At 37.3% G+C, this 14,121-nt stretch overlaps 2 protein-coding genes across 41 annotated transcripts in view; one reads left to right on the top strand and one right to left on the bottom strand.

The window, feature by feature from the left end:
• B3GALT1 (beta-1,3-galactosyltransferase 1) overlaps positions 1-14,121 on the bottom strand; it is a 206,147-nt gene that overhangs the window by 30,143 nt on the left and 161,883 nt on the right. For 2 of the 39 annotated variants that reach the window (XR_014586246.1, XR_014586248.1), the window contains one exon: positions 7,448-9,296. The exons of 36 other annotated variants lie outside the window; for them this stretch is intronic. The gene's annotated coding sequence lies outside the window, so the exon portion shown is untranslated. Of the gene's footprint in view, positions 1-7,447; positions 12,573-14,121 lie in introns of those variants that run through there. One more of the 39 variants, XR_014586247.1, reaches the window with a different exon arrangement.
• Positions 1-14,121, top strand: part of LOC310901875 (uncharacterized protein) — a gene marked incomplete at its 5' end in the record, with an annotated part of 188,503 nt that overhangs the window by 14,272 nt on the left and 160,110 nt on the right. The window contains one exon of one of the 2 annotated variants that reach the window (XM_083842445.1): positions 7,297-7,453. The exons of the other annotated variant lie outside the window; for it this stretch is intronic. Coding sequence (XP_083698571.1) covers positions 7,297-7,453 — 157 coding nt within the window. The remainder of the gene's footprint in view (positions 1-7,296; positions 7,454-14,121) is intronic. 2 annotated transcript variants of the gene reach the window in all.

Below are 14,121 nucleotides of genomic sequence, written 5' to 3'. Positions count from 1 at the left end.
CTCATGCTGCCTTGTTTCACTGAAGTCAATGAGGTTACATGGTTAACTGAGAGCAAAATGTACTCTTTCCATTTAGACTAAAATGGCAAATTATAGCTCTGATTGCTTCTGGGAACACAGTGAAAGTCACAATAAAATTAAATTATAATTTATGCATTGACCTGAAATAAGAAACTTTGAGCTCTCAGGAGTTTTACAGAAAATTGCAACTACTAGCGTTGAAATTTTGGGCCTGTTTCTTCATTGCATCTTCACCACCTCATTACAGCTCATTACAGAACTTGAGATCTGATACTACTTTTCATACAAGAGGAAAGCATTTTTTTTTTTTGTCAAATGAACAAAGTAAAGTGTGTGGGACTCATTTTTACCAGAGAATTAAAAAAAAAAAAGGTGAAGAGGAAAATTACTTTTGTAATACTTTTTTTTTTTTAAGCAAAACTAACATTTCATAGTAAAATACCAGAACAATGACATTATCATCATCACCATCACTACCTTAACTCTGAATGAAGATGATTCTTATTTACACAAGTTAGTATGTAACATACAAGCTAGCTGCCTTAGATGAACACATAGGATTTTTTTTTATTTTTTTTTTAATGTTCATTCTATGGTAATACAGTATGACCTCACAGAAAAAAATGGAAGACTATTTCCTCAGATTTTAACACCTTATCTGAGTGTTATAAATAATATTTCCTCTGATTTTAACACCTTATCTGAGTGTTATAAATAACCTACATGTAAGTTTTAAAGCCCAGCTTCTGAGGAATTTATTTTTTTTTATTATTTTATTTTTTATTTTTTTTAAAGTACAGAGTGCCAGCAGCAGTTGTGGTTTATCAGGCACTCAGAAGAATGGACTAGTTTCTTAGCCTCACTGGACCTGTCTGCCCTGGGCCACAGCTGGATCCCAAACTATCACTGAATTTTTAATTTAATTGGGCAAGTGCTGCATCCCTCACCAGGACAGTGGACAAACATCTTTATGATAAAGTGAAGCATCCAGTCTCTAAGAAGTGGTGCTTGGCAGTAGTATGGAGCTGTGCAGCCTCTAAGGGACAGGCAATGCTCTGGGGCACATGTGGGGTATAGCAAGTGGAAGACGTGGTGAGATGATGATTTTGTGCAGATCTCAGAAACTCAGAGGATTTGGTCTAAGACATAAATTAGGGTAAAACAAACTGAGAGGAAGATGGATTGATGTTGTGTGGAAAGTCACTGGTATAAATATTGATTCTGAATAGGAAGGCATGATTATCTCCATCTGTTCAGCTTTATGTAGTAAAAAAACCCACAATAATCTGGTTTTAGGTATCAGTATATTTCTGCAGAAGTGGATATTATGCATAGAAAAACTTTGGACAGAGAATCTACACTGAGTTACCCCTCCATGAACAACTATGGCTCATCACACTGATGGACCTGTCAGTGAGTAGGTGCATTGCATTGCCCCAAGTTTTGCATACACAAAAAGTGGAACACAGAACCCCTTGGCTCTGATCACTTTCTACTGTACACAGAAGCTGTATGGGCCTTTCTGAATGCATGCTAAATACACTTTTATTCTGGCAACTTCCTTTCTTCCAGAGACTCATAGAGCTACTAAATGCCCCCAGCTACTTCTCTGCTTCTCACCTCACAGAGAGCAAATGTAGTCTGGTTAAACGGATCAAAAGGAAAATGGAGCTTGGCCACAAGAAAAACAAGTTCTATAATTGATTGGGTCAAGAGGAGCTCAGGGACACCTGCTTAGATGAAAACAGTACGACATTCACAAAAGAGACAGGAAATCTGATCTAACACTGCTAAAACAACTCAGGAGTTTAAGAGATGCAAGTTAAAATGAAGGTTAGAGTCAAGTGTGAATAGCTGAAGCTGTGGAAGGCCAACCTTTGCGTGCTAAGGGCCACCTTCATTCTCAGCCAAGTAGATAGGCCAGACCACTACATTTACCTGTGAAACCTCCTTGATGCAACCAAGTTCTGTGTTTCTCTGGCTGGCTTTCTTAGCTGACACCTCCACCCACCTGGCAGACTCAGGTCACATCAGGCTCCTGGACTATATGTTGGCCATCATTACTTGAAAAGTGTGTGAATTTGCAAGAACATGCGAAGCAACAATAAAAACAGCCTCATCCTTCTAAACATTAGAAATGCAGGAAATCATGTCTTAAAGTTGCAATTTTCAGGGAAACCTCTTACATTCTCTCAGCTGCATCTGCAAATGTAGCTGAATAATATATTCTTGACACACTAAGAGCAAGCCAGAGTGCTGCTGATGCTATAAGGAAAAATGCCTGTAATGTTACCATGCCTGTAATACCAAGTATGGCCTTTATGTCCCTCCTCCCCGTACTAATGTTTTTATGATTTTGTACAAGTGCTCAGATTCAAGCCCCCAGTAGGATTCTCCTGGCAGGCAGAAATCGATGCAGCTGCCTCTTGCAGTTGCTGGTAAACAGGTAGTATTGGTCACAGGACACTGGCAGGGGAGCTGTGTGAATGGTGAGTTATACTCCCCATTTATGACCTCTTGGGAGAACCACAGACATCTGGAACAAATTAGAGCAAATGGCTTTAATGAGTTCAAGACATAGAGTAGAAAGTCAGTGCCCACCAAACAGCGGTATAGCTGGAGGGAAACCTCAGTGATGTCAGTTCCCAAGGTGTCAGCAGCCTCAGCTTTCATCTAAACGATAGCTGCTTTGCACAGTAGTAAATTAGTAAGGCAAGGGATGGGAGAACTAGCCATAACCATCCCAGCTTGTAAACTGTGCAGGTGTGAGAGAGAGTAAAGGATTATTAGCCTGTGCCTGTTAGTTACTCACATGTGGGTGGGAAAGCGACATGATTCACTGAACCTATGGCTAACTGTGTAACACATTTGTGTGTGAATGTTTATGAATGTGCATATAGAGAGAACTGTATAAGCATATATAAATACGATTAGTTGTGTTTGAATGTTACAGTTTACCTTGAACTTTGAAATTATTTTTTTTGTTGAGCAAGCAGAAAATTCTCTTTTTTAGGATAGCATGAGATTATTACAACAGTTTTCTCAGAACAAATCTCCAGAAACCAATCTTGACCTTATTTTCCAGACTTTGGTCAAAATAAAACTGAAGCACTTGACAGCTACATTTTAAATGACAACTTTGCACAATAATTTTCCAATGAATTTTGCCTAATTGGCTATGACTATATATGTACCTTCAGGTTATTTGTGTTTTTCTGTTATCTGCGTTTTCCATTTAAGTGTTACAAACTAATAGTGTTTCATATGTTGCTCTCATCACAGAAAATTTATGCTTTATTTTTGTGAAGGTGTTAATTCTCTTACTCTCCAGGTTTTTAGTGGGCCTGCAGGAAAGAATAGTTCTGGTTTTGATTTATTTCAAAATGAGCTTGCTGAGGGCTGGATTCAATAATATAATCCATTTGTCTTAAGCACTGCAAAGGCGCATGCCAAAGCCCTGAAAATCAATTTTTGAGAGACAGAGAGAAGTTGCATAGCTGTGCAGAGGTTTTAGCAGTTCAGGACTGTGAGGATGTTTTTTTTTCTTGAACTGTTCTCTAAATGATTATAGATTTTGTTTGTTTGTTTTAATAGGATGCTATCAAGTATTTAAGGCTCTAAATATGGACCCTGTAGGCAGAAAAATGTGGAAGATGTTTATAAGCCCAAATAGGAATATGTTTCTGAATTTAAAATGAAATCCGATCAAAGCAGATTGGTTAGAATTTAAGATCTCTCCGATAGAGCTGGAAATAAAACCTGAACTGGGATGTGCCATTAACTTAAAATAGTTTAATGCTGTGCTTCTCTGCTGACAAAATGCAAAATAAGAATGGCATTGCTGTCAAAAAAAGTAAATCTGGAACTAAATTTAGGGATGATCTGAAAAGGCTGATAGCACAGCATGCATGCAAAGATTGAAAAAAAAAAAGGTGGTGGTGGTGGGGGGAACAAAGAGATATTTTTGTCTCGGTGGCATTGCCTTGACCTCAGGCAGTGCTGCCCCCCCTCCAGCAAGGCTCCTCAGGGTGGCCTCTGCCCCCACACGGGGACCCGCCGAGGCTGAGGCCTTGCCACCCAAGCCGGTGGGAGCTGTGTGCCGGCCCGCCGGCCCGCTGGCCAATCAGAGCGCAGCAATCGGCCGTTGGGGTGTCTGTGGGAGCCCCGTGTCCGGGGAGGAGGAAGGTGCGCCTTGAGGGGTGGCGGCCATTTTAGGGGTTGAGGTGCTCTGGTGGCTTGAGGTGCTGGGGCTGTTGTGACTTTGCTTGGTCACCAGCAGAGCTAGTCCCATCTAGGCAGGTTTAATCAAATTATAGAGGTTTATAAAGGTATTCATGTGTGAAATTGTTTCCAGATTTGTGATGCAAGTTTAAGAATGAGAATGAGAGTTGGGGTCCTTTGAGTTATTCAGCCCTTTCCTCAGCCAGAGAAACTGATGTCCTGTGAGACAAATTGATCCCAGATTTGAGTAAAGCCTGACTGTCTAATCATGAAAAGTAAACAGGGAAGGTCTCATGGATAATATTATGCAAAGTACAATGAAGGAACTGAAGTACGGTTCTGATTTGCAATACAACAGGGAATATCTCAATGGTTCCTGTTTCGTTTGCTTCTGTGGAACGAAGTCTGGATGTTCTATATGTGTATTAGTTATATTCTAAATAAGCCCTTAAAATGTTAACTTTCAAGTGGATTTGCTTGAACAGAATAGACATGTTCTATTCGTTGGAAGACTTCACAATATTTGGTGATAATAAAGCTGAAAAATAATTTAAGTAGACTTTCATTAAATATGAGAGAATTAATCCGCATTTCAGGATAGATTTGCATGGTTTTGAGGAAGCTTTTGTGGTTGAAAGAAAGTGAAAAAGAAGCTCAAAAGTAAAGAATTATACAGCAGTGAGACTAGAAAGCCACTAGGAATTTAATTCTATAAATCCTGTAGGATTTACACATGGCAAGATTTCAGGTGATGAAAAGTTTTTGTTGCCCTATTGAAGTTGAGCCCCTGTAGTCACAGTGGAAGTTGGAAGTTTTACATTTTCAAATTGCATTCCTAGATCCAAACATCTTCTCTGAATGGAAATCTGTCATCATGAGTTAACCATAAATGCATGTTAGGTTATGCTGCTGTCTTCCCCACAACCTGCTCAGCTGTCTGGTATAATGCCCAGTGCTGAAGACAGGTTCCATACAACGCTACTACTTGAGAGCAGGTGAGATAATAGACTACAGTGCCATTTAAAGGCAATGAAAACTCACATTATATAGAAGGCATAGTGCAACATTTTCAAACCGTGAATTTATATGAATTTATTTTCACCCCCCAGAACAGCAAATCTGTTTCTGGGCATGTCAGATGGAGGGAGAGCACATGAGGTATGCCACCCTACACATGGCTGCATGCAAGGAGATTTGCTTGAGAGGTGTTGAAAGACTGTTGTTGTCTCACGTGTAATAATGATATGTTGGACTTAATACATAAGTGCACATGGTATGCACTTGTCCAGGGCCTCCAGATGCCTATGACAACCCTTCAACTTGTTGAAATGTTAGTATTGCTGTGTCCTGTTGTTTGAAATGGATCTCTGTCTGTTTCATTTGTGATCCTGCAGACGGATGGATATACATGAAGCAAATGAACATTTTTAGATCAAAAGTAAACCTATTCATGCACAGTCTTAAGACTTTCGGTAGAGGGATTTTACAGCTAAGGTGGGGCACCTCTTCATTCTATGTCCCTTGTATAAATAAGATGGATACCATGTAAAAGATGAAATTTAGCAATATATTTGCTAAATTACTATTTTTTTCCCATTTTTAATTTCTGAGTGATAACTTTTAGCAAATACACATTTTTAGTAGTGGTGACTGTGCTTGTAATGCTTTAAGAGGCATGAATTGTAGCATTAAATGGAATTACTTATAAATAATGAAAATTGACATTATAGTTTGCCTAAAAAGTAACTAAATGGGGAATTCATCAATATATATCATCTTAGTTGTGCCTACAGCTTGTGGAATGAATAATTTATATGATTAGTGTAGTCTCTTTCTGTGCATCATCAATAATTAGATTGTGATTTCTTAACAGTTTTCATGTTTATTTAATAAAATGTCTTTTGAGCTTTTATCTCAAGAACTGCAAATTTTCAAAAATTAAGCTGTGCTACTTAGCTGCGCTTGGTCATATAAGTAAAATCATAGTGCTTTAATTGGATAAGGTTGCAAATGTTTCTAAAACAGTTTTGTGTGTATGAATTTACTATTCTGTTTCTGTGAATACTCATACATTATTTTCAAATTTGTCTTCTATTTATGCTAACAAAACTCAAATACCTGAATATTCTAAAGAAATGCTAAAGTGTTCGGAGCAAGTCAAGTAGGTGATTTTAAAATCTAAAACAAAACACTGGTGGTACTTTGAGAAATTAAAAAGAAAAATGGCAATAAACTTAACACAGTGGACTGGGCATTTACTCAGTCATTTCCTAACTAGTATTAAAATTTAAGAAATACTGAAGATATAATAAAGAAAATGTTGACTGAAAAAAAATGAGTTACTGTAAGCCTTCTGAATTATACAGAGTTCTGAATACATTGTGGAGAAGATGAAAAATTCTCTGTTGAGTACAAGTGTGATTCTACTGCTCTCTCACCCTTCTGTTATTTTCCTTCTTTTTAGGAGAGGATTTCTTTGTATTATTTTCTGCTTCTGTAATTTATTTATTGTGTGATTTAGCAGCTGGGTCTCTGAAACAACCCTAACAAACTCGAACAACTTCATAATATGTTACCAATAATAATATATTTAACAGTTGCAGAAGTCCAATTACTTTTTTTTTTTTTTAAAGTTAGGAATCTTTAACTAAATTAGAGGTTAAAGGCAAAAAAAAAAGGTGTTTATAACCCAGACCCTGCAATATCGGTTATTACAGATGACTATATATATATAAGTGTATATATATATATTTTTTTTTCCGAGGGTCCACTTTACAGTGGGTCTTGACAGCAACGAGTCTTGACAACAGCTCAAAAATGAATCTGCTGGGATGTTTTTGATCTGGAACTGTACTGAAATCACTGCAGTGTACTGATTTATGGGTAGACCTACAGATGGCTTTACTTGTACAATTTTACCCTATCTTTTAAAACCAAAACTCTTCTATTTATTTCAGAAATTACTGAGGCTTCTGCATAAATATTTCATTAGGTAAATATCTGAAATGCGGATATTCAAGGAAGCTAATATTTTATTTTACATCATTCGCTCAGGTATAATATGGACCAACAATGGGACACAATGGTCATTAACTTCCTACTTTTCCTACAAACCTCATCTAAAGGACGCAGTGAGGGAAAGATAATTCACAGCTGGGATACCTTTGATTTCCTCAGCTGCCACTTCATATCAGAAAATCTTAAGAATCAGGTGGGTTTGATTGACTATCATACTACCAGAGAGGTATATTACAATTAGGAAGCCGAGAAACAAATGCAACTGTTTGCTGGTCAATGAAGCATGAGATTAAAGGCTGATGTCCAAATGTGAGAATCCAATTAGCAAGATGATTTATGTCTGTGGTACAAAAGTAAAATGCTGCTATTTATGTTATGAATTCTAGCATAGTGGGGTTCTCTTACATGTAAATTACAGAAAGATTTATTGTGAGTAATTAAATATGTATCTGGAATAACAGTATATGGTGTTATAAAGAAATGGCTCATGAGAAATGCAGTACAGAAGTGGTGCTTGTTCTTTCACTTTCTGTTGTTTTCCACACTGAAAAATACATACCAAGGCCTCTAGTGATGTATGATATTATGAACACTGCAGTTTCATAATTTCTGATAGGTTTGGGGATACTCTGACTCAGTAGATACACAGTAAAAAAAGGCACAGAGTAGAAAATTCAATCTGTATAAAGAATACGCAGTAGGAAGAGCCTTTTCTTATGCAGATGTTTGCAGTATGAGACTGCTGTATTTTGCAATGGTAACCAGTTTGTGGCAGTGCACCAATGCTTTGGACATTACTGTGATCTGTCTCCCAGAATTAAGCCAAATAAAGGGCAAATAGTACGTTCTTCATGATAAGTTCCTTGAGAAATAAACCTATGAAACTTAAAGATTGCTTGAGAAGAGAGATGTGATCCTGTAAGAAGAATGTTGTTAGGGGAAAAAACTTGAAGGCTATGGAGTAATTTAGAGAGAGGTTTATTTCACAGTTCATTTATTTGGATAATTGGGATTTTACAAAAGGAGTTTGGGGAAATGTATTAATTTCTTTAACTTGACTAAATATGTACAGTTTTATGATTTTTCTCACTTTATGGAATAATGCACCATTCCGATTTCCTTTTGGTGACTCCCTAGAAAGTGTTTATGACTCCTTAGGATCATAGCCAAGCTGGGCAGGTCAGAATCTAAACACGTTTGTCCACTGTCTGCGTGTAATAACGCATGAGAATGGAAAAAGAGGACTGTGCTGTTAGTTGTGGAGACTAGAGACCTGTTTTTGGATGACCATGAAGAAACAGAGCTGAGGGAGTATCATGGATTCACTCATCTATCCATCTTAGTAGAAACATGAGACGTATATTATGTGATACACATATGTGTAAAGAGAGGGGAAAATTGAGGATAGATGCTAGTCTTTCAAATAGTGTAGGGAGTGTGCCTTTGTATGTACTTATGTGTCGGTCTGTTAAGTTGACCTGGACACCAAAAATACTGACATCAACCAGATGGGACACAAAAACCCAGTATGCATCGTGAACCCTACTGAATAGCTGTTCTTATTACTTTGAGCAGAAGACGTTAAATGTGATTAAATACCTTTCTAAATGTGACTACAGAGATTTTAAAACCATATTCGTTCGAGGTATTATGAAAAGAAGTCTGTCTAAAGGAGCAAGTAAACATATTCCATGTTAAGCAGCCTCTATGCCAACTAAGCCTGGCCTTGTGATTTCTTTTTGTCATTGTTGCCTTGATCTCACAGTCATGTAATTAAGTGTTCCTAATTATCAGCTTATAAAAGGGGACTTTGAATGAAACTGTTGAGAAATTTGGATGAGGAAATAGCATAATTGTATGGTTTCATTGTTCTTTGATCTTAGCAGTGCTTGCTTCCTCCTCACAACCTATCACTGTGTGGTCACTTTCCTTCATTGCAAGATGCTGTTCTCATCTTGTCATGACATCTGCTCACAGTCTTTGTTATGGATTTCACTGCAATGTCATTCTTCCAGATGCTGCTAAAGGCTATTATTCTGGAGGAAAAGAATTTGTTTTTTTAAAAAAAAAAAAACAAAAAAACACCAATTCAGAAGATGCAAACATGAAAGAGAGCATTAGTGGTCGTAGTCATTTTTGAGTTCTGCTTTGCTAGATTCCTTGTTTTTATAGCATGAAACAAAACTTCATTATAGAGCATGTGGTTATTATGACCTCTCCTGACACTGTTTGCTATTTTCCAGTATTATGGCAACATTTTTCAGTGAACAGGAGCTTCCTGGAGTTATTCATAGCGTCAGTACTAGTCACCACAGTACTGCTCGTTCTATAAAGCTAGCAGAGAGCAAGCTCCGTTTCTTTCTCTCCTGTTACTTTCCTGCCTAAAACAAACCAATTAAAAAGCCAAAACTTTGCAGTGAAAGTTTCAGATTTAGTGGTAAGTTTTTGCACCACTTTAACTCATACTGTTATAATTTAGGAAAATATACTTCTACTCAAGGGAAGAGATTGAGAAAGTGAGTGTCAGGTGGGAACTGAATACCACAATTTGCACACTGAACAGTCTCGACCTTATAGATGGCCCCTTTTCTGTTGCGGGTAGTACTTGCAGTATTCACTACGGCTTCCGAAAAAGGCATAATATAGAGAATGACCTGGTTCTTTTTTAACCCTGTCTTTCCTTTGCTTCTTTATCTCTGGTACTTCATGCTTTCAAAAACCTCCTGCCTAAACTGCAACTACAGATTTCAAAATTCCCTCTAAATAATTTCTTCTGTTAAAAAAAAAACAGGTTGTCTTTGTATATAAGCTACATGGATACATGTCTGTGCAGAAAATTTTTCTAAACTCCTACTTAAGAGGAAGACAAATGAAAAGATATTGGCGAGGAAGCATAAAACCATAGGGGACACAGAGAACAGACTTTCTGTTTTTAACCAGTCAAATTATAAAAATCTTTGAAATATGCAAAAAAAAAAAATTTTTTTCCAGAGGTTCAGTTAGTTATTTCAGACTTTCTAATGTTGTAATACCTATGTTGGAGTCCATTTTCTTAATTTCCTAAGATCTTTGCTATTTCTTGAGATGCAGGAAAAAATCAGTGCATTTTAAAATTTATATCCCCTCTCTCTCTCTCTTTTTTTCTTAATTGAATAAATCTTCCTGACAGGTGAGGAAATAGCAATCTCCCTGCTGTGGATATAAAAGATATGCCCATCTTTGTACTGAACCTCTAGATCTTATGTATGTTATCATAATAGACTTTTACAAGTGAAACATGGAATAAAGCTTTCAGCAAATGTTTATTTTAAATGCACTGGCTTTTGAAACCTGAAGTGAGTGTAAAAGTAATGAAATGCTTTATATTCAGCTTTAACACTGGGCAGTAATAATGGAAAGGAAATATTCTTGCATTCAGCTAGGTATTTCAAATTTAGAATTATTTATGCTAGGCAGGGAAAATAAGAGCTGAAAAGGTAGTTTAGAGATAGCTATGATTTTACTAGAAGAATTTGCTTTTCAAGGTTGTTTATAGAAGATAATCTGATTTTTTTTTTTTTTTTAATATTTTACAGAACAATGATGGTTTGTAATATTAATTGGGAAATTCTAACTAGTTCCAGTTCCATTGTAACTGTAGGGCTAAACTCCAAGCTCTGTGTAAAGTGTGCATCCTTCTACCAGACCATATCAGCTTTGAAAAGTCTTTAACCTCTCAAAGTAATTTCTATAAATCCCAGCATGAGTAGTTTGAACTGCTATTCCCTGGAAGTTCACAGTAATTTCTTTCATTTATTGAGATGTTTTACCACTTTTCTGTCCTGCAGGAAAGGCTTGCTCTCTTCTTAGTCTGCTTGACATCTAAAGGATGTGATATTGGACAGTTACAAATGAACCTTTGGCTTGAGGGGAGACATCAGGCTGACTGAGGTCAGTCCCATTGAACTGTCTGCTACATAAAAACAGAGCTGAATTAATGTAGATTTGAGTAGCTGGACTTGTTTTACATCATTTCTGAAAACTAACATACACACGTTTTATTTCATGGGGCTTTTACATCTGGAAGTACACAGAATAAAATGACCTCAAGTTGCACCAGGGGAGGTTTAGGTTGGATATTAGGAAAAATGTCTTCACTGAAAGGGCCGTGAAGCATTGGAACAAGCCAGTCACTAGCCCTGGAGGTATTTAAGAGATGTGTAAATGTGGTGCTTAGGGACATAGTTTAGTGGCAGGCTTGGCAGTGCTAGGTTAACAGTTGGACTTGATGATCTTAGAGGTCTTTTCCAACCTCAATGATTCTGTGATTCTATGAGTACCACGAAATGACAATGTCCAGTACTCAGTAAGCGTTGGAGATGCAAAACACCCATTGTTTGTGTAACTTATTAAGATCAACAGGCATTTTGCCACTCACATCCACTGAGCTGATATCCACTGTCAGACAGAATACTCACCATAAGTTGTAAATTTTTTGTGAGCTTGCTGGTTTACACAGTTTCTTCAAAATTTCAGTCATCCATAGCAAACCAAAACATTATCAAATTTGTTGTCAAATGAATAAGCAATGATGCACAAAGAATGTATTTTAGATCCCAGATTGTTAGGAGATTATTTAGGCTTACATGGACTAATATGAAAGTAAGCTCTTTCACATCTGTCCAGAAATATAAGAAGATATTTTGAAGTGATGCTTCAGTATTCCTGTATGTTTTTTGCCTAACAACACATGCCAGCAGTGCCTTTCCTACTGCTGCAGATATTCAGAATGCATTGTTTAGATGACCATAGCCACTGACTACTGGAAGATATGAAACAGATGCATAAAATCAATTAAAGTGTTCAGCAGTAGTGAAAAACAGCACAGGTTAGAATATTAGAAGTGTTGTATATAAGAAAATATAAGTTTAAAATTTCTAATGCTCTTTTTGCTAATAGTGTTGCTGTATAGACATAAATTGCAAAGACAAGAAAGATCAGAAGTCCAGAAAGAAAGCCAAGAAAGAGTCCTAAATATTTAGCTCCTGTGAAAGGCAAGTTTGTTTTTGTGTCATGGACTACTTCATAAATATATGTTAAATTTCCTTGATAAATTTTGCTTTTATATGAAGCATGATGACTTCTTCAGTCTTAGCTTTAGCTGCAATCCTAACTCGGGCTAACAGGTAGGTTCTGTAAAGGTGTGGAGACAGCTACAAATGAAGAACATCACCATTCATTGCTAGGCAGTGTGGCACCCCAAATTGCCATCACCTTCAGGCACATGCGCTGAATTTGGTGCTTCACAGGGGTGGTTGGGAGCCTGTGGCAAGCTGGGAAAATAAGAGACAGTGCACAGAAGGAAGGCTGCAAATCTTTCATGTTTTCAAAGTTTGAGCCCTTCCAACTTAAGACATTCATCTGATCCTTGCTATACTGAATCACATATACACCAGAAAGAGAGAGAGAGAGAAGTAGTCTCAGGAGCAATGGGGTTGTTGGGAGTAGGAAGAGAAGAGAGCAACTTGTGAGTTCCTTATTTTCATAGGCCATTAAAGCTGAGCAATGCTCTCTGAGCTGTCTGCCAACTACATGCTGAATTCTTGGGTTCTGGGCTCAGCGTTTGAAATGCCATCATGGCCTGTTATTAGCTATTGAAAGCTTTCTCTTAATGGCTGCAACAGAACCTTGCTCATTAGCAGAGACTCTTGCTGTGCTTTCTCAGGGCAGATGCAGCTATATTTATAAAGAGTCCAGTTAGGTACTCCTCAAGCTGGTCTCACCAAAACTGTGTTAAATGGTAAAATGAGCCCTTGGCAACAGGAGTTGCTAGTGTCTGTCAGAAGTGAGGTTTGTTTAAATTATTTGGAAAAAGGGGGGTAGATGCTGCTTAAATAAATACTCTCCTCCCATGAAACATTTCCCAGAAGTTAAAACGGGAGTATTTTTAACGTCTGTTAATTGTGCTGGAGGATTTCTTGCTGATTTGGTCTATGGCCTTCACTGTTTAGCTGTTCTCTATCTGCAAAACTTAGGCAGCCTTGTGTCATGCCATGGGTTGGTGATGTTTATGTCATTAATTAATACTAGATGCTCTGCTGGAAGTTACATGGTAGGATGTATCTTGAATGCATTACTGTACAGTTTGTCAATAGATAGAGAATTTCAGGCTTTAAAAAAAAATATTTCTCTATTAAAGTGAAGAGTTAATCCATGCTGTGTCAAGAACACTGATTTTATGATGATGGATGATGAATGAAAGGTTTTAGAATAGATAAAGAAGTGTATAAGTTCAGGCTTATTACAGATCTTCCCTTGATTTCTCCCCACCTCCCCTCCATAATTTGTGGATGGGTCTCATACTTTGGCAAGTTCCCAGAACAGCATGTAACCATACTAGGCTGTTGGACATATGCTATTAAAACTGATTGTCCGTGGCGGTGTTCAGACAATTTATATGTTCCCTTAAACTTATTTTAAAAGGTCTTTTTTTTCCCTCTCTGTCTTGAAAGCCAGTTTCAACAAGCAATACCAAGAGGTTTTGATTTACTGTTATGAGTGATGGTTTTAAACGTCCTGGCACCTGCACAGGAAGGTGAAAAATATACTCTTGTGTTATGTTTTCTCAACCCTGCCTGGGATTTCAGGTACGTATGGCAGACTGTGCTTTTGCTGTTAAAAGGGTTCTCTGACATTCTACAGTGACTTTTAGTCATGGCTTAATATTTTGTTGATTATTTTTAGGCTAAGCATTACTAAATACGAAGTCTGTATATGTGGCAAATCTCTTAATAAGAATGGGTAATTTTCTGATCATCTGCAAAAAGATATGTTGTTTGGTGATTTCATTACAATCAAAGAATCAGCAGTTATATACCTGAC

Source organism: Anser anser (genome assembly GCF_964211835.1).
Source record: "Anser anser genome assembly, chromosome: 6".
Taxonomy (NCBI): Eukaryota; Metazoa; Chordata; class Aves; order Anseriformes; family Anatidae; genus Anser; species Anser anser.
Note: the sequence above shows the minus strand (reverse complement) of the source record. Positions and strands in the feature narration are given on the sequence as shown.